The sequence below is a fragment of the Saimiri boliviensis genome, chromosome 7, assembly GCF_048565385.1.
Source record: "Saimiri boliviensis isolate mSaiBol1 chromosome 7, mSaiBol1.pri, whole genome shotgun sequence".
NCBI lineage: Eukaryota > Metazoa > Chordata > Mammalia > Primates > Cebidae > Saimiri > Saimiri boliviensis.
In genome coordinates, this window is record NC_133455.1 from 21,779,565 (window position 1) to 21,803,847 (window position 24,283).

Here is a 24,283-nt window from a genome sequence, read left to right on the forward strand (position 1 = left end):
ACTTTGGGAGGCCGAGGTAGGTGGATCACTTGAGGCCAGGAGTTCAAGAACAGCTTGGCCAACATGGTGAAACCCTGTCTCTACAAAAAGCATGGTGACGTGCACCTGTAGTCCCAGCTACTTGGGAGGCTGAGGCACAAGAATTCCATGAATCCTGGAGGCGGAGGTTGTAGTAAGCCAAGATCACTCCACTGCACTCCGGCCTGGGCAACAGAGAAAGACTCTGTCTCAAAATAAAAAATAAAAACAAAAATAAGGCTAGACATGGACTTTGGTATTTTAATAGGAAGTGTACTAATATTGGTAGAAATCCTTAAGAAATTTATGCCATTAATATGTGTCACCTTGCCGGGCGCGGTGGCTCACGCCTGTAATCCCAGTACTTTGTGAGGCCGAGACGGCTGGATCACGAGGTCAAGAGATCGAGACCATCCTGGTCAACATGGTGAAACCCCGTCTCTACTAAAAATAAAAAAAATTAGCTGGGCATGGTGGTGCGTACCTGTAATCCCAGCTACTCAGGAGGCTGAGACAGGAGAATTGCCTGAACCGAGGAGGCAGAGGTTGCGGTGAGCCGAGATCGCGCCATTGCACTCCAGCCTGGGTAACAAGAGCGAAACTCCGTCTCAAAAAAAAAAAAAAAAAAAAAAAAAAAGTGTCACCTTGTATGAAACATTGTATTCTAGAAGATATTAAGTATTCAAATTTTATGTTAGGGACAACATTTTGAGTTATTTTGGGGTGACTCAATGACTCTACTAAATGCCATATTAGCATTTAAAATGCATTTGACCTTAAATTTTCGTTAATTATACCGTGACTTGGTATCCAAAAATAAGCTGATACGTATATATAAAAATTTATTTGGTGCTAGGAGATGTTAAATTTAATCCTTTAATAGATGCTCTTTAAAAAGGAGTCTTGCTGTATGTATATACTCTTAAAGGGGAAACTATGTCTATGATTGTAGTGTGTAAAAGATAGTGTCAGTGGGTGTTTTTATTATGTACTTAATTTGAAGTCTCAAATGTAGTTATCCTCACCATCTTACTGTCTCTGTTAGTAGTTTGGTGTCATTTTCCTGGTAAGTAGCTAAAAGGTCTTTAATCATTTCACCTAAGTCTTAATTGCTTTAGCACAACTTCCCCTAAAAGGGAGTATCAGTACTTTTTTTTAAAGGAAACTAATAGTTGGGCTACTAATTTAATTTGCTGCTTCATTTTCCCCTCTTCTAAGCCATTTTGCCATGGTTTGGTCAGGTTGCCTTTTATTCCCTGGACTTTTCAACTTTTCTTCACTTCCCTTTTTCTGAATTTAGCATCAGATTTACAAGTTGGAAGATTTTGTTTTGTTTTACTTTTCAAGTTTCGCAGTGCTGGTGATCTCTTATGACTTTTGCATCCAAAGTCAAAATGACAAAACCTAGTTACAAATTAAACACAGCTTTATATACTGAATTTGTTTCCATGAGATTATGGCTGAGGAAACTAGTTTTGGAATTTGGTTAGTGTTATTAAGGATTTGACTGATCACATGTTTAGAATAATAAATATTTATATCAAGGAACACTCAGTGGGAAACTTCTGGACGAAGTCTGGCCCAAAGAAGCAATGCATCTTTGATTATCTTTAATCTAAAAGATTTTATGAAGGCTACTTAAGTTTCATGTAGAGAAAGGATTTTTTTTTTTTTTTAAACAAAGCCCATGTACATTCACTGAGCTTGGTATTTGTGCTATGCATGCAAATTAGCTATAGATCAGAACACTGTATTATAGTCTTTAAATACTGGTAAACTTAAATTGCAGAGATGCCTTTTAAAAATGCATAGTAAAAAGATTTCATCTTTTTTTCATCAAATGATTTCAAGATTTTTACATTTTTTCCAGTTGATGAATTAATTATGAGACTTCATGGGCATAATTATTCTCCATATTTATTGTTACTTTTTAATATTCTTAATACTTTGCTTAGAAGGTAATTAAAAGTGAAATTTAAAACTTTAGTGCAAAATTTCTTGAATAAATAAAGTTTCAAAAAAAAAAAACCCCTCTGAGATTTCGTACTCTTATCTTTATGAATCCCCATGAATAGAATTTGGGATTTGCTTTTCCTTAGACAGATTTAATATTGCTACAAATGACATTTTTAAGAGGCTAGGGGTGGGGGTAGGGGTTAGTGCTAATGGTTTAACAGTAAGGGACCATGACAACTGTAGACATCACCATCCAATAGAACTTTTTGTGATGATAGAAATGTGCTACAAAAATTGCTCTGTTGGCTGGGCACAGTGGCTCACTCTTCTAATCCCAGCACTTCGGGAGGCTGAGGTGGCCACATTACCTGAGTCAGGAGTTTGAGACCAGCCTGACAAACATGGTGAAACCCTGTCTCTACTAAAAATACAAATAAATTAGCTGGGTGTGGTGGTGGGCACCTGTAGTCCCAGCTACTTGGGAAGCTGAGACAGGAGAATTACTTGAACCCAGGAGGCAGAGGTTGCAGTGAGCAGAGATCTCACCACTGAACTTCAGCCTGGCAACAGAGTGAGAAAAAAAGTGTGCTGTCCAGCCTAGTAGCTACTTAGCTACATGTGGTTTTTTTATTATTCAGAAATAAATTTTTAGGCCAGGTGAAGTGGCTCATGCCTTTAATCCCAACACTTTGGTAGGGCAAGGTGGGTGGATCACTTGAGGCCGGGAGTTCAAGACCAGTCTGGCCAACATGGTGAAACCCCATCTCTACTAAAAATACAAAAATCAGCTGGACGTGGTGGTGCGTTCCTGTAGTCCCAGCTACTCAGGAGGCTGAGGCAGGAGAATTGCTTGAACCCAGGAGGCAGAGGTTGCAGTGAGCCAAGATTGTGCCACTGCATTCCAGCCTCCTGGGTGACAGAGCAAGGCTATATCAAAAATAAAATAAAAACAAACAAATGCATTTTAAAAACGAATGTAAGATTTTTACAAGAACAAGCAAAACTCAGTTTCAAAATTTACATCGGATGTTCTTCAGACCAAGTCAGCACCTACACAATTTAGGGGAGCTGCAAGTAAACTTAATGAGTAAGATGATGATGGAAGGCATGTTAATAAGCAGCGAGTTAGCAGAAAAGGACTGTCTTTATAGACTCATGGGACTGTGAAGCTCAGGAAGGCAGTTGTACATTGTATCGGCTCCCAGAAGACATTCACTACTCTTAAAAACATGCAGAGAATATGTTGCCACAGTTTTCTTGTTAAAATGTTCTGGCATATGTTAATACCTGCAGTCTGGGAAATTTTTTTCCAGTGTATAAACAAAACTGCTTTATTCAATCTAAACTGGGTATGAAAGAATATTTATGACAGCTGTGGCATTGGCAGTGGATGCACAGGTAGGTGATCCTAGAATTGGCTCTTTGCCTGGCCTTCTCCTCTGCTAAGAGAGAAATTTGCAACTGGAGACATAACTGTTTGGGCTGGAGTGTTGGTGGCCCTTAGCCCTACCACACCTAGCATTATAGAACCGCTCCATGTGCCTAGCCTAACCGTCTGCACACCATTTATATGGGATATACCCAGAGTCATCTATGCTGATGACTCAGCAGCCTTGCCTACCAGACTGCTGGAGCTAGGGCGCCTGGTCCCAAAGCTGTGCTTGCTTCTCTCCCCAGTCAGTCCTGCATAAGTCTGTGTTTGCTAACACGTTATATGAAGAACATGAGGAATTATTTTGGAATCATTTCTGTGTATGGGGTAATTATTTTAACGGATTTTATAATTCATTTCTCAAGAGGGCTGGGAATCATGCCTTGTTAGAGTTGTCTTGAGAACACTCTGAGAACATGTGGCTCATAGCCACTTGCAGGTTAGATTTGTATCATCAGTGTGTTGTCCATAGTCACTGGAAGTAGTGAACACATCCTCCTGTGCTTCTGATTCTCAACTTACTGTTTTTGAAACACATTAACAGGTCGGGCATGGTAGCTCACGCCTGTAATCCCAGCACTTTGGAAAGCTGAGGTAGGCAGATCACTTGAGGTCAGGAGTTTGAGACCAGCCTGACCAGCATGGTGAAACCCCATCTCTACTAAAAATACAAAAATTAGCCGGGTATGGTGGCGCATGCCTGTAATCTCAGCTACTTGGGAGGCTGAGGCAGGAAAATCACTTGAACCCAGGAGGTGGAGGTTGCAGTAAGCCTGGGAAACAGAATGAGACTACATCTCAAAAAAAAAAAAAAGAAAAGGAAAAAAAAAGAGAGACCTGAAGAAATGGTTTTGTGCCAAGGTGTGGCCCATGCTGAGATTCACAAATAATTGGCTTTGAGTTCTTATCTTTATTTTGACTTAAACTGGGGCATCATGTTTCCTTTGAAGTTATTCTAGTAAAATTTTTTCTAAAGGGCTGCAGCACTCAGAAGGGAGTTTCCTTTCTGTGTTTATTTTATGAAGCAAAAGTGGGAGATCCTCAATTAGGGCTTGGGAAGTAAACTGAGTGTCAGAGGGGCTCCTATGATTGGCTGAGAGAGATTGTGGTCATTTGCCCTGATGATAGATCCCTGGCCTTGCCAGGTCCCTTACACAGCGCTGGCCTCCCCACCCCACCCAATATAGTATGTGCCCTTAGGACATTGCTCCAGGGCAGTAGCATGGTGAGGTTAGCCAGATGATGGCCTTGTGCTAAAGAGCACATGCCTAGATAGCAGTTGTTTGAGTAGTTTCTGCCTATGCTTTCAGGTTGTCTTTTTGGGAAAACCTAGTGACTGTTATTAAGAGCAAATGCAAACTAATTTGATTTTAATATCATATGTAGAGCTGTATTATATGTACCAAATGCTAGTCTGTTAAGCAATAGCTACACTTATTTTTCAAGACAATGGATGGTTTAAATGGAGTCTGCTGTAGAAATTGGTAGTGGTGTGAGTTATGCATTGTAACCATCAAGAAAGTTTAGTTGAGGCATAGAGGAGCCATTGAAGTTTTCACACACTGGTTGTGTACATGCTCCTTTTTCTTTCACTGTAGTTTCCACGGGCTCCCTTGCTCAGCAGTATGCGCACCCTAACGCTACCCTGCACCCACATACTCCACACCCTCAGCCTTCAGCTACCCCCACTGGACAGCAGCAAAGCCAACATGGTGGAAGTCATCCTGCACCCAGTCCTGTTCAGGTAAGGACACCTCAGAGGTCTGCATCAAGCTGCTTCCTCATCCTAGTATCTGATTTCTGGTGCCAGGTATCGTGTCATAAGAACACATAGCACGTCCACCCTCATGAAGCTGGATACAGCTGCGCCCCTGGTGTGGTTGCTTTTTTAAGAATCACATTTAAAATACATATGATAAGGCTGGGTGCCGTGGCTCACGCCAGTAATCCCAACACTTTGGGAGGCCAAGGCGGGTGGATTACCTGAGGTCAACAGTTTGAGACCAGTCTGACCAACATGGTGAAACCCCGTCTCAAAAAAAAAGATACATATGATAATAAGGTGATTGGATAAGCTCTGGAAACTTGCGTTAATGCAAAATCAAATTTAACAAAGTTCATAGGTAATTAGTATTTGGCTAGGACTTTAAAATTTTAATTCCTAAGGTTTATGTAATTAGGTTACTTTCCTGTGAGCTTCTTGAATCATGTTTGCTAATAGAGGCAAGGCAATTAAAGATCTCTGATATCTATCAGTTCTCTGGGGCAGTAGTCTTGTTTGACTTCAGCATGATTAGAAGCTTCTAACTGCCAGGCTGAGAATCAGGCTTCTGCAACCCAGAAAGGAATGTCCAGATGGGAGGCATTTCCAGCCTTGTTCTTACCACCCTGTATATTCCCCCCTGTACTTTGCAGTGCCCCTCATCATAGGCCCACATTTGAAAGCTCAGCTTTGTGAGTATTCCTTGGCTGCTTTTCATTAAAGAAGTTTTTTTCTCAATTCTTTCCTATCGCTTTGCAGCACCATCAGCACCAGGCCGCCCAGGCTCTCCATCTGGCCAGTCCACAGCAGCAGTCAGCCATTTACCACGCGGGGCTTGCGCCAACCCCACCCTCCATGACACCTGCCTCCAACACACAGTCGCCACAGAATAGTTTCCCAGCAGCACAGCAGACCGTCTTTACGATCCATCCTTCTCATGTTCAGCCGGCGTATACCAATCCACCCCACATGGCCCACGTACCTCAGGTAAACCAGCTTTAGCCAACTTTCTGTGAAGGCCAGGTAGAATATGAAGGTTATTGGTAAGCAGCTAGAGGCTCTCCCAGCTAAGAAACCCTGTGTGTCATGCCATTTGCCTGTCTCCCTTTCCCTCTCCAATACACATGATCTGGCCCTAAGGGAATGTTTGTGTGGTTTTCTAGTGGGATCAGTGAAGGTGGTTGGTCAGTCCTTTAGTTTTTCCCAACTGAGACCTTAAAAATACCTGACTCTGGAATGCAACCCAGTTCTTTCCTTTCTGTGTCTGCTTTGCTACGTCTATATAGCCTACTATATATTATATGTGTACATAAATATCCCCCTCCACACACTTAACCTCGGAAGCCAGGCCGGGATGACGGCCTTCACAGAGTCTTAGCCCTCCGAGGTGACTACTGGGGCCTGTCATCTTGATTGTTACTCACATGAGTTCCAGACACATCTTTCCAATTGTTTTCCCTGGTTATCCATATATCTGCTTTGACCATAAGTTGTACTCTTGAGAGAGCTTGGCCTTGGACATTGGTGCAGTGTAACTAGAAGCTGGAAGCACCTAGGTGGTCCCATTTCTCTTTTAAGAGCAGCCCTGGAAGCACTTTGGAGCTCACCTCCAGTGTAAGCTGCTACAGGTGAAAGGTGTGCTTGCCATCTCAGTGGTTGCTGTCTGCATCAGCTGCTGACAAAGGTTCCTGCACTCCAGGGCCCAGGGAACTGTCTTAATGAGGAGAAGGAGCTGCACTGAAGTTGGGCTCTAATGCTGGCCTCGAGGCCCTCCTGGGGCTGTTATGGGTGAATTGGCTGTATTAGATGTCTCTGCTACTTTCATAACAGAACTGAGGCGGGTCTAAGTGAGACCTGCCACAATGAATTCCATTTCCTGTTAAATAGTGCGCCAGTGAGGCTCTGGCAAGGTGTGGGCTAGAGATGCGACTCAGTTGGATCTATCTCTCAGAAGGCTACCTTGTAAGTAGAGTTCCACAGCTCTGGGAAGTTTGGGCGTCCTCACCCTGCAAAGTTTAGGTTCTGTGGTGTAGCGCACTGCAGTTGATTTGCTTTTTGATGGGGAGGGAAGCCGGTTTGGTCCGTGTGGGCCAGCGTGGTTTGGTGGAGTCAGCTTCATATGAGCTGGGGTCCTGTAAGTGTCTAGCAGAGGCTGGTGGCTAAGTAGGCATGTGAATTTACATGTAAGTCAGGGATCCCTAAAACCTCACTACATTTTTTGTGCTGAACGGTCAAAAAGGTTAATACAAGGAAGCTCAAATATCCCATGTGCCCATTTGAATATATGAGAGTAAAAATGGCATTTCATCCAAGGCTTATCATGCTCTAGAACAGTGTACAGTGTGGAACAAAGGAAAGGGCTCTTCCTGGTCCTGCCAACCCCTGCAGAGCTGAAATCCAGCTGTTTGGGCTGACTAAAATTACTTCTCCAACAAGTGAGACCAGGTCGAACTTACTACTGCTTGGTACAGAAACACTGGGCTGGCCCAGATGATTTCAGATTACTCCTTTCCATCTCACTGGAGCCATTAAACTGCAACTCCTCCTCCTCCTCTTGCTCCATTAGCATATCTCTGAGAGAGTCATGGGGGCTTAAGAGTCTGTTTTCACTGCCTGGTGAGCAGGCCAGAAGCAGAGGGAGAGAGGCAAATGAAGAGAGGTCCAAGTAATCCACATACTGGACTGTGAGTCTCTGCTTATTCATGTAGTAATCTGCTTTTCTATTTGAAAGGGATGTTATTTGCAAAACTACCTGAGGCCCCACATGGCAGCCTGATTCTAAAGCGTCTTGCATCTTGTATGATATTGAGAAAGCTGTCCTTGGATCAGGAGTCTAATCTTTGTGAAGACCTTACCCTATACGTAGAATACAATGATCAGAAATGTCGAGGGCTAGGACAGCACAGCCCTGACTTTTACCCAGGCTCACTTGGTGCCTGTTCCCTGACCCTTGCAGGATCTGCCCAAAGGTGAAGCACATCTTTAGGTCAATAGATAGTCCACTAGAGAGTGTCCCTGAGAACAGAACTGGGCCCTGAGGCCCACCGTTGCCCTTTCCTGAGAGTCCCAGCCCAGTGAAAGGAACGCAGTTGACATGTTGTTTAAGCCGATGTTGCCTGTATGCGTAAAAGAGCTCTCTGTTTCAGGCTCATGTACAGTCAGGAATGGTTCCTTCTCATCCAACTGCCCATGCGCCAATGATGCTAATGACGACACAGCCACCCGGCGGTCCCCAGGCCGCCCTCGCTCAAAGTGCACTACAGCCCATTCCAGTCTCGACAACAGCGCATTTCCCCTATATGACGCACCCTTCAGGTGAGGCGTGTGTGTGCAGGGGCCGCCGGGGCACCCCAAAGCATTCTGCTCGCACAGGTAGAATGGTAGGCAGGGCCAGTGCTTCAAGCCCCGCATTTGAGAACTAGCAAGACCTGATCAGGAGTGTGCACAGGAGGGACTGTGATGATCAGTTCAGTGTCAGGGCCTGAGGCTTCCGGGAGCCGAGTCTGTGTGTGTTCTGCTGGTATACAGGATTTGGCTTGATGAGAAGCAGCAGCAGCAGCATTCTGTGTAGCTGATGCATGCCTAGGACTCAGTTGGCCTTCTTTGTTACCATAGGCTGGACAGGGCAGTGTTTTTCTTCCTGAGTCCCAAAAGTCTGACATGTGGGGGGTTATTACTATGGCAGAGTTTGATTGTAGCTCTGGAGAAGATACTGCTGAGAAAGTGCTGTGGATGGACTGGCTTTGAGTGTAGCGTTGGCCCCAGCCTATGCCCTGACGGGGGGAGAGAGCCCTGTGATTGTGCTCTACTACTTGATGGGTGCCATGGTGATACTTCACAGTCTGACCTGTTATTCTGAAAGCAATACTGGTGCTTGATTAATATTTGGGGAGGGGGGTTGTTAAGGCCTTTTTTTCTACCCTAGGAACAGATCTTTTGGGAGTTTTATCTGAAGTGGTTTTACGTCTGACCGGTTTGTTTCTACCCACCTACCCACCCCTCCCCGCTTTGGTACAGTTGGGAGGGGGGAAAAATGAATTCAATTTTGAGTCTTGTTCAGCTAGCACAAGTATAGTTTACAATCATGTGCTGCAGAGACACTAGGCTGATGTGTGGTGTTACCAGTTTTCTGTTTCAATGTTCGCTTTTCTTTTTACAGTACAAGCCCACCACCAACAGCAGTTGTAAGGCTGCCCTGGAGGAACCGAAAGGCCAAATTCCCTCCTCCCTCCTACTGCTTCTACCAACTGGAAGCACAGAAAACTAGAATTTCATTTATTTTGTTTTTAAAATATATATGTTGATTTCTTGTAACATCCAATAGGAATGCTAACAGTTCACTTGCAGTGGAAGATACTTGGACCGAGTAGAGGCATTTAGGAACTTGGGGCTATTCCATAATTCCATACGCTGTTTCAAAGTCCCGCAGGTACCCCAGCTCTGCTTGCCGAAACTGGAAGTTATTTATTTTTTAATAACCCTTGAAAGTCATGAACACATCAGCTAGCAACAGAAGTAACAAGAGTGATTCTTGCTGCTATTACTGCTAAAAAAAAAAAAAAAAAAAAAAAAAAAAAATCAAGACTTGGAACGCCCTTTTACTAAACTTGACAAAGGTTCAGTAAATTCTTACCGTCAAACTGACGGATTATTATTTATAAATCAAGTTTGATGAGGTGATCACTGTCTACAGTGGTTCAACTTTTAAGTTAAGGGAAAACTTTTACTTTGTAGATAATATAAAATAAAAACTAAAAAAAAAATTAAAAAATAAAAAAAGTTTTAAAAACTGACCAAGTTAGTGTGTGTCTGTATAAGCTACTTCTATTGTAGGATACTTAATATCAAAGCAGGTGCGCTAAGTGTGCATTTTGAATGTCCCGGAAGGTAGCTGTCAAATGATTTTTCTTCTTCATCTTTAGTTCTGGTTCAAGGTATCTCTAGAAAAAGACAAGACTGAGCTATTCTCTTTGGTGGATTAGAGATCTGCTTCAGGAGGAGGAAGGTTGGCCAGAGTTGGGCAGCACTGAAATTCCACATCCTCGGGCTGACACCGATTCTGTAAGCTTCCTTTTTAATATCTCCTGAACCAAAATGAGTATTAATTAGCTGGAAGTTCCCAATTCAGGCATCTTTCTATTTTACCAGTAGGGGGCAGGAGACACTCAGAAAAAAATTGCAAGAAAGAAATCCAGAGGGCAGGAAGGCTGAAAAGATGTACAAAGCTGCTTATTGACATGGACTCATAAGCATTTGTTAATATTCCCAGATTGCATCGGGAAGGACAAAGGGAAGGGCAAGTATTCGGGAAGGGCGAGGATTTTATAGAGCAACCATGGTTTTAATAGAGTTTTAAATATTGTGACAGCAAATCAAGATTCTGAAAACTTTTTAATTCACATATAGCAATTTGTACATTATAGCAAAATTTGCATTATTCAAGAATAAGTTACTTGTACAGTACATAAAACAATACATAAAAATTTGCCGAATACCTTCTGCCTATAATGATACAAGATGAATCCACTTTGTGTTATCACAATGTGCTGTATATTATAACCAAACACTGGATGTCAGATGTGTCCTTGTTAATGTACTCACAAGTTCCTCTAGCTTGTGGGTGATGTTAGAGCTAACACATTTGCAGTAAGGGACTTAGCCCTGAATAGAAAGCATGAAGGAATCTCAGGCAACCCTCAGGGAAGAGTCCAAGGCCTTGATTTTAGGTTAAGAAACTGTTACGTAAAAATAGTGTTCTCTGGCCCAAGATTTTAATGATTGCTATTCCTTTTTCTTATGGTCCAGAAATGATCAAAGGCAGAAGATTTATACCAGATAAAGCCATATGGATTGCTGGTCTAAAATTCAAGGCAGGTTAGTTGACTTAATTCTTTGGTGCTGGTGACTGTTAGTTTGTAAAAGTTGAATAACAGATGAAGGAAGTGATGGTGCCAGGAGCTGTCAAGCTGTACTGGTGGAATCTGTGATTAGAGCTAACTGGAGGGATCATGATGCCTACTGTCTAGTTTGACGCTGAGCCATGGCTCTTGGTGGAAGTTGCTGACTGGGCCTGGTCAGGACTGGAAGGAGAGTGGTGGGGTGTGCTGTCCTGTGCCTGTGGTGGGCTAGCTGCAGCCAGTGGGGTGCCTGCCCCACACTGCTGCCCACCTCTTCATCAGGTGGGCCTGCTCCCACGCAAAGAAATGGCATTGGCTTAGTGTCACTTCTTCCTAGTGCCATGAGAGTTTTCTGTCAGCATGTATTTGAGCTGTCCTGGTAACTTGGATGAGTTTAGAAAGTTAGCAGTCTGGAAGAGGGTGCCTTCCAAATCTCTGCCACAGAATCTGAGCTTGCACTTTGCAGCCAGTCAGATGGCTAAGTACAGTCTGCTAAGTTTGCTGGATCTGCTGTATCTTGGCACTACCTGAGAGATGTATGTAGAGCGGCTGCTAAGAAATGAGTGCTCCTGGTGTGAAGATGTCGTATCCCAGGTGTTTAACTTCTGGCTAGAGGGAGGGAACTTAATTTGGTTTATTATCTACTGGACACTTGTCCTGTGCAGTGGGGAGGACCAGTGATTTTCCATGATAAACTTTAAAAAAGTTCTTTAAAAAAGGTTCAGACTGTTACTTACTCTTTCCGTTCACACTAGTTAGCATTCATTTTTCAGAGAAAGCTGCTTGACTTTATAAAGACAGGTGTTCTTAAAAATGGACTGCAAATCTGGATCAGTGTGGGGTCTGCTTTAAGGTCCACGATCACCCAGGAGTGTTGGTATTAAAAGTGGTGCAGGCGCTGGGCGTGGTGGCTCACGCCTGTAATCCCAGTACTTTGGGAGGCCGACATGGGCAGATCACAAGGTCAGGAGTTCGAGACTAGCCTGACCAACACGGTGAAACCCCAGCTCTAATTAAAAAAAAAAAAAAAAAATTAGTCGGGTGTGGTGGCGCATGCCTGTAATCCCAGCTACTTGGGAGGCTGAGGCAGGAGAATCACTTGAACCTGTGAGGCGGAGATTTCAGTGAGCTGAGATCGTGCCATCACACTCCAGCCTGGGCTACAAGAGTGAAACCCCGTCTCAAAATAAATAAATCACTTAGTTAAATAAAAAGTGGTGCAGGCCAGGCACGGTGGTTCACACCTATAATCCCAGCACTTTGGGAGGCCAAGGTGGGTGGATCACCTGAGGTCAGGAGTTCAAGACCAGCCTAGCCAACATGGCAAAACCCCATTTCTACTAAAAACACAAAAAGCAGCTGAGCATAGTAAGCATGTGTGTAAACTACTCAGGAGACAGGAGAATCGCTTGATTGAACCAGGAAGGCTGAGGTTGCAGTGAGCTAAGAGCATGCCACTGCACTCCAGCCTGGGCAACAAGAGTGAAACTCCATCTCAAAAGAAAAGAAGAAAAAAAAAAAAGGTGGTACAGAGGGGACTCTTTCCCCACCCTCTGAAAGATCCCAAGAAAATTCTAGAAGCCTAGAAGCAAAAATCTGACCTCTTGGAGTACAGAGACTAAGTGAAAGGAACAGACCTAACCCTCCTCCCGGGCAGGCAGGCAGTCCTGTAAGTTTTAGGTCGAGGTTTCATTAGCCTCTGATTGAGACACTGCAGTGAACCTGGGGGGTTGTACTGAAAGGCTCTGCTGGCACCCAAGAGCAGCTGACTCCACTGTCAGTGCTCCCTTCTTTTTGAACCTCCAAAGGTTCTGGGAGGAGCCAGCCCCCCTATGAATTGTATCACTTGTGAAAGCAAGTATAGATGGAGATTTAACTTCAGGACCTCCCTGGGTGGTGGAGATTGTGTGTGCCTGTGTGTGCATGGAGATACATTCTCCATCCAATGAAGCAGGAGCCAGCTGGAACAGAACACTGAATGTGGGCTATTAAATGAGTTTCTCAATAGTTATGGCACCAGATTCCCAGCTTCCATTTTGGCTCAAAAAAAAGGAGCCTAAAACCCACTTGTGGGATAATTCAATAAGCCATTAGATGCTTGGAGGGTGCAGAGCCAGCCTTGTTGCTGAAAGATTTACTATAAAGCGCTCAGGAGTCCTCCTTCCGTTTTTACTTGTTCTTCCCCCAACCTCAGTTAATTTAACTCTCACTGTAAAGCTGCTGTAAACCAGAATCCAGTTTTTTATTCATAAGGCACCAGGGTAGAACTGTTCCTTGCCACCCTCCATTTTTCAGTAATTGCCTGAATTTCCCTGAAAGGGTGACACACTTCACTTCTTGACATTTGGGAAGGACAGTGGCCACTCAGCGGCAGGTAACTGTCCTGAGACTGCAGTAGACAAGGAAGCTAGCATTCTGGCTCAGACCGTGAACCAGTCAGGCAGGGTTTGCATAGCTGTCTCCAACTACAAAAATTGCATGGGTGTTAGTTGAAACAGTGCAGTGAAATAAGCAATGGTTTACTTTTGAACCTGAATTCCTTAAAGAAATTAGTCTGAGGTAAAATGTTTAAAATCATTTTTGACCTTTAGCTTGCCCCTCTGACAGATTTTGTCCTAAAGCTGAGAGTAGAAGCAGATTAGATGTGGTCATCTGTGGCGTGGACACAACAGACCTGCCACATGGACTGACAGTAGATCGGAGGACCATGAGAATCCAGGGCTTGTTAGTGTTCTGGACTTCCTGATGACCCCTCTTCCTGTAGAAAGTCTGTCATCAGCTGTGACCGTGTCAGTGAAAAAGAGAACAAGTTTCCACTGCCAGCTCTGGCCCTCACCCCAACTCCTTTCTCTAATGGGGACTAGGCATAGGGACCCTGGGCATGAGCTAGCGGCATCCTCTAACAAGAACTATATCTGTAAACAATAAGGAGAAAGCCAGGTGATAGATACAACTTACAGGAGGGCCCTTCAACAGGCCTAATAGAAGGGTCACGTCCAAACTGGCATGAGCAGTTAGCAGTGTCCCTTAAATCTCTCTGGAAGGAAGGAAAAATCATTACATTCACAAGTTCACACTTCTGCCTGTGCTCCTCAAGGGCATCTGTTGAGGCCTGGAATTCCTCTGTCAGAGAGGTGTGTACTGATTGTCTATGGCCCGCAGGTGGCTCCGGGAGGATGAGTCCATTTCATAGTCCGAGTCCCGGGCTCGACTCACAGGCTCAGGCTCCAGGTGCTGTAGGCTGTTGGCCAGTTCTTCGGGCGAAGGCACCAGGTGGAAGATCTGCTCTGGGGGTGAGGATCGCCCAGGGAGACCCTCTGGGCTGAGCCCCTGGGGACAACCAGAGGAGCTAAGGTGGGAAAGGCCCAACTCTGAATCCCAGCGAGGGAGGGAGAAAGGGAATAGGACAGTGTTGCAGGAACCTAGAACAAGTGACCAAAAGAGACCATACCGTCAGTGTTGATGCAAGTGCTGACAGGACACAGAACAAGATCCCTGTAACCCTGGGTCTGCAGGAAGCCTCTACCCTCACCCAGTTTCCCTGTGCCCGCCATCCCCTTTAGCAAAGGGCAGTAGGCTCAGACCTGGTGGCTGGGAGACAACTACCACGTAGCTGGAAAGCCGGACGTCACAGGCGGCGCCGCACTCGAGCGGGATGGGCGAGCGCTGGAAGTGGTGGAGCATGTCCACGACCGAGGGAAAGTGAAGGTGCTGCACACGGCACTGGCCCCTCTCGGTCAGTGACAGGCGCAGATGCTGGGGGAGGAGAGGACGGTGGGCTCGGACTGTCCCTCTAGGGCCCTGAACTCCAGTGGGGAGAGGAGGCACGGTCCCGCCTGCCCTGCCCCACTCCATACCTTGGCTATGCCCTGGAAGTTGAAAGTGAGCACGTATTCCCCACGCCGCGTCTCGCTCTGCCGCACCAGGAACACGCCATGAGCATCAGGACCCTGCAGTTGTACCAGCTGAGCTGCTTTCACTCTGGAGATGGGGCCATGGAACCAGGGGTAGCAGGACAGGAAGTGGTCTGTCTTCTGGCAGGCTGGGTCCAGCAGCCCCCCAGGAGAAGCACCTGTTAAGAGAAGATGGGTGATGGTGGTCCTGGGCCGAGTGTGGGTTCCACTGTACCCAGAAGACAATGGCCTATACATTGGTTTACTCACCTTGGTTAAGGGAATCTGTGCTGCCCCTTGGGGAACTGGATGTGCTGGGCTCTAGGGCTGAGGGAATATGCATCTCTGCTTCTGTGCTCTCCAGCCTGCTGGAGAAGAGGCTGAGGTTAAGGATCTGGGCAGGTCAGGGGTGGTAGCAGCAAAGGTTGTGCCAGGGGCGAGGATCTGGGGCCTCACCCTTGGCCTGTGCACTCCCAGAGCTCAGCCATCCATGAATTCAGCTGTTGCTCGTCTCCCACCTCAAAGATGATGTCTGTCCGGTCCTTCACCTAGCAAGAAGGAAGGGAACGGCATTGGATCTGACGTATGTGTATGGATTTGTATTGCCCCAGGGTGTGGAAAGCCATGTCACTCACCTTTAGCACAAAGGTGTAGAGGTTGTCAGGCATCTCAAGGCGTGTGCACCGCCGGACCTCCTGGATGTTGGAGCAAGCTGCTTGTAGCTTGGGCCTTGAACTCTATGAGACCAAGATGGCGCACTGAAGGCTTGTTCCTGATGCTTTTTCTTTCCAGCCAGGCCTGAGTTTGTCCATGATCTCCCCAGTAATCCCCCTTGCAGAGAGTGTCTGTGGTGTTGCTGTGTAGGTTCTGAGCCTGTAGTGCCTTCCCCTAGCCTCCTGAACACCATTCACACTGAGATCCCAAGAAGCATGTGCTGGCAGAAGGCAGCCCTCCCAGCCCTTTGGACCTGGACCTGGGGACATTCCTGCTCTGCCATGTGTCTGACATCGTTCCTCTTTCCACTGGTAAGCAAAGAGGTCCCTGCCCAGCCAGGTGATGCCAGCTACTTACCCTCTCATCACACCAAGTCCAAAGGGGCAGGGGCTAGCCACTGGAACACAACAAAATCTTGGCCCTGGACCCTCCCAGGGTGCCCGGCTCGTAGGGTTGCAGGGTGGGTAGGAACTCCTTTGCGGGTAGGAGCACCGCTCCCAGGTCTCAACTGACCCTGCAGATGCTTCCAGTGCTGGGGCACTCTAAAGCCAAGAAGCCAACTGCTTCCAGGTGGGAATCTGCTGAGGAGGGGCAAACCTCCCCTTCCTCCTGAAAAGATGACCAAAAGACGGTAAGAAAAGGGAAGCCAGCCAGAGATGAGGAATAGACAAAAGTGGCCCCACTGGGCCCCCTCCATCCAGATGTTCCTATAAAATACCACAGCCCCTAACAAACCAGGAGCAGGGGAATGGAAAGCAGAGGCAGGCCCAAAGGATGTTCCAGCAACTGTGGCTTCAGGTGATCTGACCTGTACCTTGGACCACAAGGGCACAGCTTGGACTGGAGCTGCTTGTGCTATTGAATTGACCCCCAAAACCAGATGCTTTAGACACAGAGGTGCCAGGTACCTTTGATGGAAGGATCATGACCAGTGGCCTGGCCACTTCCTTTCTCCTTCCCTTAACCCCTCTGCAGGAGAATCAATGAACCGTGAGGTGAGAGGGCAGCCTGGCCCCACTTGGGTCCCTGCCAGCAGGTCTCCTGGGAGCTCCTGGGTCTGCTCTGGTTGGTGAACACAACAGGCTGGGGGAGAGTAACAACTGCAGGAGTGACCAACACTGGCCACGGCGTACTGTGGCCTCTCGCTAGAAAGCTGAAAGACTAGAAAATTCTAGCCTGGACTAGGCGCAATGAATCCCAACACTCTGGGAGGCCCAGGCGGGCAGATTACCTGAGTTTAAGAGTTCAAGATCAGCCCAGCTAACAAGGTAAAACCCCATCACTACTAAAAGTACCAAAAAAAAAAAAAAAAAAAAAGCTGGGCATGGTTGCATACACCTCTAATCCCAGCTTCTTGAGAGGCTGAGGAGGAGAATTGCTTGAACTGTGCTCTAGCCTGTCCATCTCAAAAAAAAAAAAAAGAAAAAGAAAAAAAGAAAATTCCAGCCTGAAATGACCAGCACCAGCCAGGATGGGGCAGGCAGAATGAGGCCTCGCATGGCATCCACATGGGCAATGGGAACAGCACAGTGTGCGGGGAGTGGGGCCTCTGTACCGTTGTCCATTTTCACAGCCAGCCAGCCCTACAGAACCTTCATTTCCTGTCTGCAAGATGGGTAAGGTGCAAGTGGCCACTTCCTTCGGCTACTTTTCCAGTTGTCCCTGCCTGGCCCCCACCCTCCCCGCTGGCTGCAGGCCTTAAGGATCACTGGGAGGAAGTAGGCCAGGCCTGGAGGGGAACAGGCCTGGTTTCCCTTTCAGTTCCACTCCAGGCCTAGTCCCCAGTGTGTGTGCTGAGATTAACCAGCAGAGCTGCTGGTTTCACTCTGACTCTGGCCCCTGCAAGCTGGCTCCACCCCCAGCAGCTGAGGAAATGCTGAGCAGGCAGGCAGTGGTAAAAAGAGGATTCCCCTCCTCACCCACAGCCAGCCTGGCTGCCACCCACTAGGGGTTCTTTCCCGACTCTGCACAGCAGCCCGGGAGAGCTGCCCCAGCTCCACGTTTGTCTGGCCTAGAACTACAATCTCAACCCAAGCCTGCCGAGTATCAGAGATGGGGTCCGCCACTGACATTCCTGGTGGCATGAGTGTCCTATGCCAGAGGCTCCGGCCAGGTTACAACTTCTGGGCACATGGGGGCGGGACTACCCCTGCTGCAGCCAAATCCTCAGCCTGGACAGCCCACAACAGGACTCTGGCCACTGCAGGGAAGGACCACCAGATGCCCATTAAGCTATGAGGGGACGGGTGATGGGAGAACCAAGCTCAAACCTGGGGGCTGTGTCAGTAGCTGTGGCGGCTTCAGTTCCTCCTCATGTGCCCACTGTTCCACCTGCCTCAAAAGTCAAGCCAGGTCAGCAATAGCTGCTCCCTGGACCCAGCTTGAGTCATACTGTGGTTGGGTGACCAAAGTGGCCAAATCATTTCAGGTATCTACTGACATTTGACAGTAGAAATATCACCTACCACATCTTGCAGCGTCTATTTCTGGGGAGCAAGTCTTCTCCATTCCCAACATCCAGACAGATGGCTTCTATTTGTTATGGCCACTGTGGCTCCAGTGGGAATAATCCATTTCTTTCTTTGCTCTGGCTGCTAGGAATCTCAAAGCCATGCAGGCCAGCTCTGACACAGCCCCAACAGTAAGACTTATGTTTATTTCTACAGCTAACTTTATCCCAGATGTTACAGTTCTTTTACCATCTAGGATTTTTTTTTTTTTTTTTTTTTTTTTGAGATGAAGTCTCGACACTTTATATCACCCAGGCTGGAGTGCAGTGGTGCAATCTTGGCTCACTACAACTTCCACCTCCTGGGTTGAAGCAATTTTCCTGCCTCAGCCTTCCGAGTAGCCGGGATTACAGGCACCCACCACCATGCCCGACTAATTTTTGTATTTTTAGTAGAGATGGGGTTTCACCGTGTTTGCCAGGCTGGTCTCAAACTCCTGACCTCAGGTGATCTGCCCACCTCATCCTCCCAAAGTGCTAGGATTATAGGTGTGAACCACCATGCCCAGCCCTACCATCTAGGTTTTAAGGTTCAGCCCTGACCCTGCCACTTCTTCCACAACCCTGGACAAGGGGTTTTACCCTCCATGGCTTAGTTGTCATCTGTAAGTAAGTCAGAGCTCATTTTTCATGAGGTGAGCTAGTACAAGGAAAAGGCCTGACCTGAACAGCTGTTAACAGGTCGGTGAGGAAAGCCTGCTTGGTTCCCACTACAGTAGTGATAGCATGACAGTCCCCTCCGAGTGGCCCAGCTGCTGGGTATACCCCGAGCTTCTCTCAGCCTTAAAGAACTATTGCTCATTTTGTCACAAGTTTCCTTACCATCCTTCAGTGAAATTCTGCATACTATAACCAACCTACTATGCTAATTACAAGACAGGGACAACAAAGGAATGTCACAGCCAAAATGAAACATGCTTTGGTGCATGTGCAGACAACACAACCAGCTACTCGGCTGCTTCTGAGTTTGTTGTGAAAAGAAGGCCAAGAACGTGAGGAAGCCAAAAGGCTAGGAGCCAGGAAAGCCAGCCCGGTTCCAGTTCCACCCAGGGCCCGCACAGAAATGCAGTCCCAGGCTCCCTTCAGAGGGCCCTATGCTGTGATCAGTCCCCCTGCAAAGGTCTCTGAGCCACAGTCCCCTCATCTGTGAAGTGGAGATGAAACACCAGCCTCGTGGGGGCACACAGCCCTCCCTGACTCCCGCTTACCTGAGGATCCCCCCTTTCTCCCACCTGGTAGGAACGTGACAGGCTGGAGGCACCAGACCCTTCCCATCTCTCTAGGCCTCCCTTGCCCTCATGCTGTCACCTGGAAACTGTCTTGCTACCTGCTGCCACTTCCCACGTGCTGAGGGACAGGGTACCTGCCTTGGCACAAATGTGTACTAGGGCCAGGATGGCCGTTCTAGAGTCTTCCAAAGTATTGGGCCACACCCCACCCTACCAGGTCTTCATAACCACCTTGAGTGAGGTCTGTTATACCACCTGTTTCCTCAGGCACTCGGCAGAGGGCTTGGGTTGGACACACCAGTCAAAAGCCAGAGGCCTGGTGGCCTGATCTCACCTGCGTGGAGAGCAAGGCCGATGGCATGGTCCTCCCCTGGCAAGACAGCAGGAAGAGGCACAGGTGAGGCTACCACAGTGGCTCCCAGAAGCCACCAAGGGGCTTCAGGGCTGTGGGAATCAGCTTGATCTTTCTAAAAGTGGGGAGGCTCATAACAAGCAGGCCTGCTGGCTATCCCCCTCCTTCTGGGACACTGGAGGGCAGGACAGCATCTGACCCACCCCAGGAGTAAGTGTGGGCCTAGACCAGCCTTGGGGAGAGACCGCCCACCCACTGGAATCTCCAGGCCACACTAGTCCCTTGGTGGTCTTATCTCCCCCAGAGCCCACATTCATCTGCATACAGCAGCAGTGGGACAGGCCCGTCAACCCTCCAGCACCAGCCATGACTCTGCCACACCTGTGCTCTCAAGGAGGCAACTGGCTGCCTGGGCCTAGCTCTATCACTTAACTACCTTTGAGACCTTGGGCAGGACACTAACTGGAGGTTCAGTTTCCTTTCAGTAATAGGTGGCCAGTAAGCAGGTCTTGTTGACTTTCTTACAGGAGGAGGAGAGGGAGGATGTCAAAAGTCGCACAACAAATTCCAGGTCCTGTCCTGGATGGCTGAATCCCTCACCCCAGCCCACAGCCTGAAGTGGATGCTTACAGGATGAATGAATGAATGAGCATTATTATAGAAAATACTTAATCCAAGCTTACTGTCTGGTATCAAAAAGTCAACCCGCTTGGGAAGCTGAGGCAGGAGAATCACTTGAACCTAGTAGGCAGAGGTTGCAGTGAGCCAAGATCACACCACTGCACTGCAGCCTGGGAGACAGAGTGAATCCCAGTCTTTAAAAAAAAAAAAAAAAAAGTTAAAAGATGCCTTGCCTCCTTCCAAAAACAATTTTAGTCAGGTTAGAGACATCCAGAAAGAGCTGGGAAGGATATAGCTGCTTGCTACAACACAAACAGTCCCTCTTGCCACAGATTTGTCTCTGAGCTTCCTGGCAGCCAGTGCAAACAAATATTCTCTGAGAGAGGACAGTCATTTGTGCACAGAGAATGCTGCTTAGCAGTCTGTTAAAGGCTCAGAAAAGTCCTGCAGCAGAGAAACCTATTGAACCCATGCATTACCCAGACTTTGACTTCTTTCTTAGGCCTTACCAACCCAAGGTAATACAGGGTTGAGGTGAGGAATGTCCTCACCTTGCAAACTCTCCCTAAACCTGGTGCCTTTCAGCCATTCCCTGGGGTGGGCAGCATCAAGACTGAGCCTAGTTGCTAAAAGCCACCCAGTATCCTGCCCAGAAACCCTTCAGGGCTGTAGAACCACCATGCAGGAACTTCACCACCCCTGGGGTTTGGGAGACTTAGTCCTACGCCTGAGTGTCCCAACTCTGCCTTCTCTTCCATTAAATGAGTGAGTGACTCGCCTCTCCTAGCCTCAGTCTTCAATTTTTTTTTTTTTTTTTTTTTTTTTTTTTTTTTTTTTTTAATTAAAGACACAGGGGTCTAGCTCTGTCGCCCAGGCATTCCTGGGCTCAAGTGAGCTTCCTGCCTTGGCCTTTCAGGTAGCTGGGATTACAGACATGCCACCACACGAGATAGGATCTCGCTATGGTGCCCAGGCTGGTCTCAAAACTCCTGGCTCAAGTGATCTTTCTGCCTCGGCCTCCCAAAGAGAGAGTGTGTGAGTGTGTATATGTTTGGTGTAAGGGTCCCTCTCTGTTAAGCAGGCTAGAGTGTAGTATCACATACTGGCTCACTGCAGCCTTGACCTCCTGGGTCCAAGCAAGAGTCTGCATTTTCTAAGGTGGGATACCCCTGAGAACATGAGCATCATGTGTGCAAAGGAGCTCCCGGGGGTTATGGAAGAATTGCAGGGGAATGGTAGGGGAGGGAGGAGCACAGGACCTTAGGAGTCTAGCCTCAGGGAAACTTGGGAGCAAGAAGGCGAAGGCCCCTCCCAGGTCTGTCACTCCCCTGCTACCATGCACCAGAGGCTCAAGAAGGCCTCCTCCTCCTTCTCCATCTTTGAGTCTTAGCCAGGAACAGAGTAAGGGGCAGTAATGTTTGCTGAATATTCTCCAAAGTAGAGACGGTGCAGGAAAAGGCATTAGAGGTTATGGGAATAGCAAGAGCCAACACCCAGAGAGCAGAAGGCACAGCCCCAGGCTAGAAGACAACAGGGGCTTGGCTGTGGCTGGAAATGATGCTCACAGACCCCACACCGCCCTTTAGTGAGCATCTGCTATGTGCCAGGCACTGGAGCCTGGGCGGCCCACCAGCGGTTTCCAGATTGTGGAATTCACAGGCCAGCAACATTTCAAAAGTTTTCCAGGAGGAAGTCACAGAAACATCACATCATCGACGAAAGGACACAGTGAAACCAAGTAGAAAGGTCATGGTTCCAGAACAAAGGACAATCCTGGGCATCATGGATAGTGAGATTTATGAGGGAGAAGCCTCACTACCTTGCCCTGGGCCATCTCTGTACAAGGACCAGTGTGTGTGAGCCTCACATGACCCTCTTGTGCCTTTACCCACTTCGCAGATGAGGAGGCTGAGGCTCAGAGACCTGCAAGGGGGAGTGATCATGGCACAGGGTGCCTTCTTTTTTTGTTTGTTTGAGAGACTAAGTTTCACTCTGGTTGGCCAGGCTCACTGCAACCTCCAATTTCAGCTCACCACAACCTCTGCCTCCCAGGTTGAAGCGATTCTCCACCCTCAGCCTCCTGAATAGCTAGGATTATAGGCATGAGTCACCACATCGGGCTAATTTTTGTATTTTTTTTGTGGGGGGTGGGCTCAGATCCACCTGCCTCAGCCTCCCAAAGTGCTGGGATTATAGGCATGAGCCACCACGAGCACAGGGCACTTCTATGACCTGCTGGCACAGGACATCTGGAAGGGAGCCTGGAATCTGCATTTTAACGTGGGCCCTGATGGGTCTGACACTCACTGGCATCTGAGGTTGAGAGGGCTGGGCCACAGATTTGCAGGAGGGGAGGCACAGCCCATCGCTCAAAGGCAGAAAGTGGTGGGTGGTGGGTGCTGGGGGCCCGAGCAGCCCGGATTCCTATCCCAGACAACTGCTGGGGAAAAGGGGGGTGTTCACAAGGAGTCCCCAGTGAGGGAAGAGGAGTCAGGTCAGAAAACAGTATGACACTTGGACCACCTGGGAGCTGGGCAGCATCAAAAAATTGTTACCCCATCAGACTACACCCAAGTATTCCAGAATTAACTATTCCCACCCTCACCATGCTGCTCCAGCCTAATCTCCTCAGCGTAAAACTCCCCTGCAGCTATAGGAGGCTGAGGCAGGGAGGCCAAGGCTGCCGTGAACTGTGGTGGTGCCCCTGCACTCCAGCCTAGGCAACAGAGCAAAATCCCATCTCAAAAGAAACTCCCAGCCAGCCACAGTGGCTCACAACTGTAATCCCAGCACTCTGGGAGGCTGAGCGGGGAGGATCACAAGGTCAGGAGTTTGAGACCAGCCTGGCTAATACAGTGAAACCCTGCCTCTACTAAAAATATAAAAATTAGCCAGGCGTGGTGGTGGGTGCCTGTAGTCCCAGCTACTCAGGAGGCTGAGGCAGGAGAATGGCTTAAACTCAGGAGGCAGAGGTTGTAGGGAGCCAAGATCGCTGCACTGCACTGCAGCCTGGGCGACAGGGCAAGACTCTGAAAAAAGAAGAAAAAACTCCCCTGTGGTCCCTATCGGAGAGACCCGCATTACCTCCTCAGCCTCTTGGCTCTCCCTACCTTACTCTGATCCAGCCATACTGGCCTCCACTCTTCAGTATACCAGGCACACTTGGAGCCTGCGCATCTGCTATGCCCTCAGAGGCAGCTCCCCACATAACTTCACAAATATCATATCACTGCCTCTCAAATTGTCATCTCCTCAGGGAGGCCCTGCCTGACCACAGTATCCAAAACCACAGTCGCAGAAGCCCCTTCACTTCCTTCCCTGCCTGCTGTTCTATGAGCTGGTCTCCCCCGTTCCTTGATACAGGGCTCTGCCGTGACGTCGCTTTGCCCACGTGGTGTCCTTGGCAGCAAGCCAATGCCTGCTAGGTGGTAGGTACTCAACATTCATCATGGGCCTTTTGCTGGCCAAGCATCTTTTGTGCTGGGTAATGGGCACAGGAGATGATGGCCCCTACTGCCATACCGCACCCCAGTGGAGACCACGAGTGACAGGGAAGCTGTAAGTCAGCTCAATCGGGGTGGGGGTAGGCCTCCCAGGGCCCCTCCAGCTGGCCAGGTAAGAGGGCAGGCTGAAAATCAGGCTCAGGTGTGGCAGCCCGCTGACCTCTTTGTAAGGGCACCATCAGGAGCCGCCCATGCTACAGACAGAAAGCCAAAATCACCCCATGCCCCAGCCACGGGGAAGAGCCAAGTAGAGCTGGGGCTCCAACCCTCATCTGCCTAGCACCAGCACCTGCAATATAGGGTCTCCCTCCAGCTGCCTTCCCACCCATACCTCCTCCTGCCGCCAGGCCCCTGCATTTGTGATGCCTTGCCTGACCCAAACTGCACGTCCCAGCAG

General features: G+C 48.1%; 2 protein-coding genes across 18 annotated transcripts in view; one reads left to right on the forward strand and one right to left on the reverse strand.

Annotated features, from left to right (window-relative positions):
- Positions 1-9,961, forward strand: part of ATXN2 (ataxin 2) — a 163,215-nt gene extending 153,254 nt beyond the window's left edge. For 6 of the 14 annotated variants that reach the window (XM_039471648.2, XM_039471652.2, XM_039471650.2 and 3 more), the window contains 3 exons: positions 5,005-5,150; positions 5,928-6,155; positions 8,315-9,421. In XM_039471648.2, coding sequence (XP_039327582.2) covers positions 5,005-5,150; positions 5,928-6,155; positions 8,315-8,590 — 650 coding nt within the window. In that variant the 3' untranslated portion in view covers positions 8,591-9,421. Of the gene's footprint in view, positions 1-5,004; positions 5,151-5,927; positions 6,156-7,055 lie in introns of all 14 variants that reach the window. The other 8 variants (XM_039471653.2, XM_039471656.2, XM_039471657.2 and 5 more) reach the window with 4 other exon arrangements.
- SH2B3 (SH2B adaptor protein 3) overlaps positions 9,717-24,283 on the reverse strand; it is a 48,155-nt gene continuing 33,588 nt past the window's right edge. For 2 of the 4 annotated variants that reach the window (XM_039471668.2, XM_074402227.1), the window contains 6 exons: positions 15,594-15,695; positions 15,415-15,506; positions 15,229-15,323; positions 14,923-15,137; positions 14,650-14,821; positions 9,717-14,487 (listed from right to left, as the gene is read on the reverse strand). In XM_039471668.2, the coding sequence (XP_039327602.1) occupies positions 14,192-14,487; positions 14,650-14,821; positions 14,923-15,137; positions 15,229-15,323; positions 15,415-15,506; positions 15,594-15,695 (972 nt within the window). In that variant the 3' untranslated portion in view covers positions 9,717-14,191. Of the gene's footprint in view, positions 14,488-14,649; positions 14,822-14,922; positions 15,138-15,228; positions 15,327-15,414; positions 15,507-15,593; positions 15,696-24,283 lie in introns of all 4 variants that reach the window. The other 2 variants (XM_039471667.2, XM_074402226.1) reach the window with 2 other exon arrangements.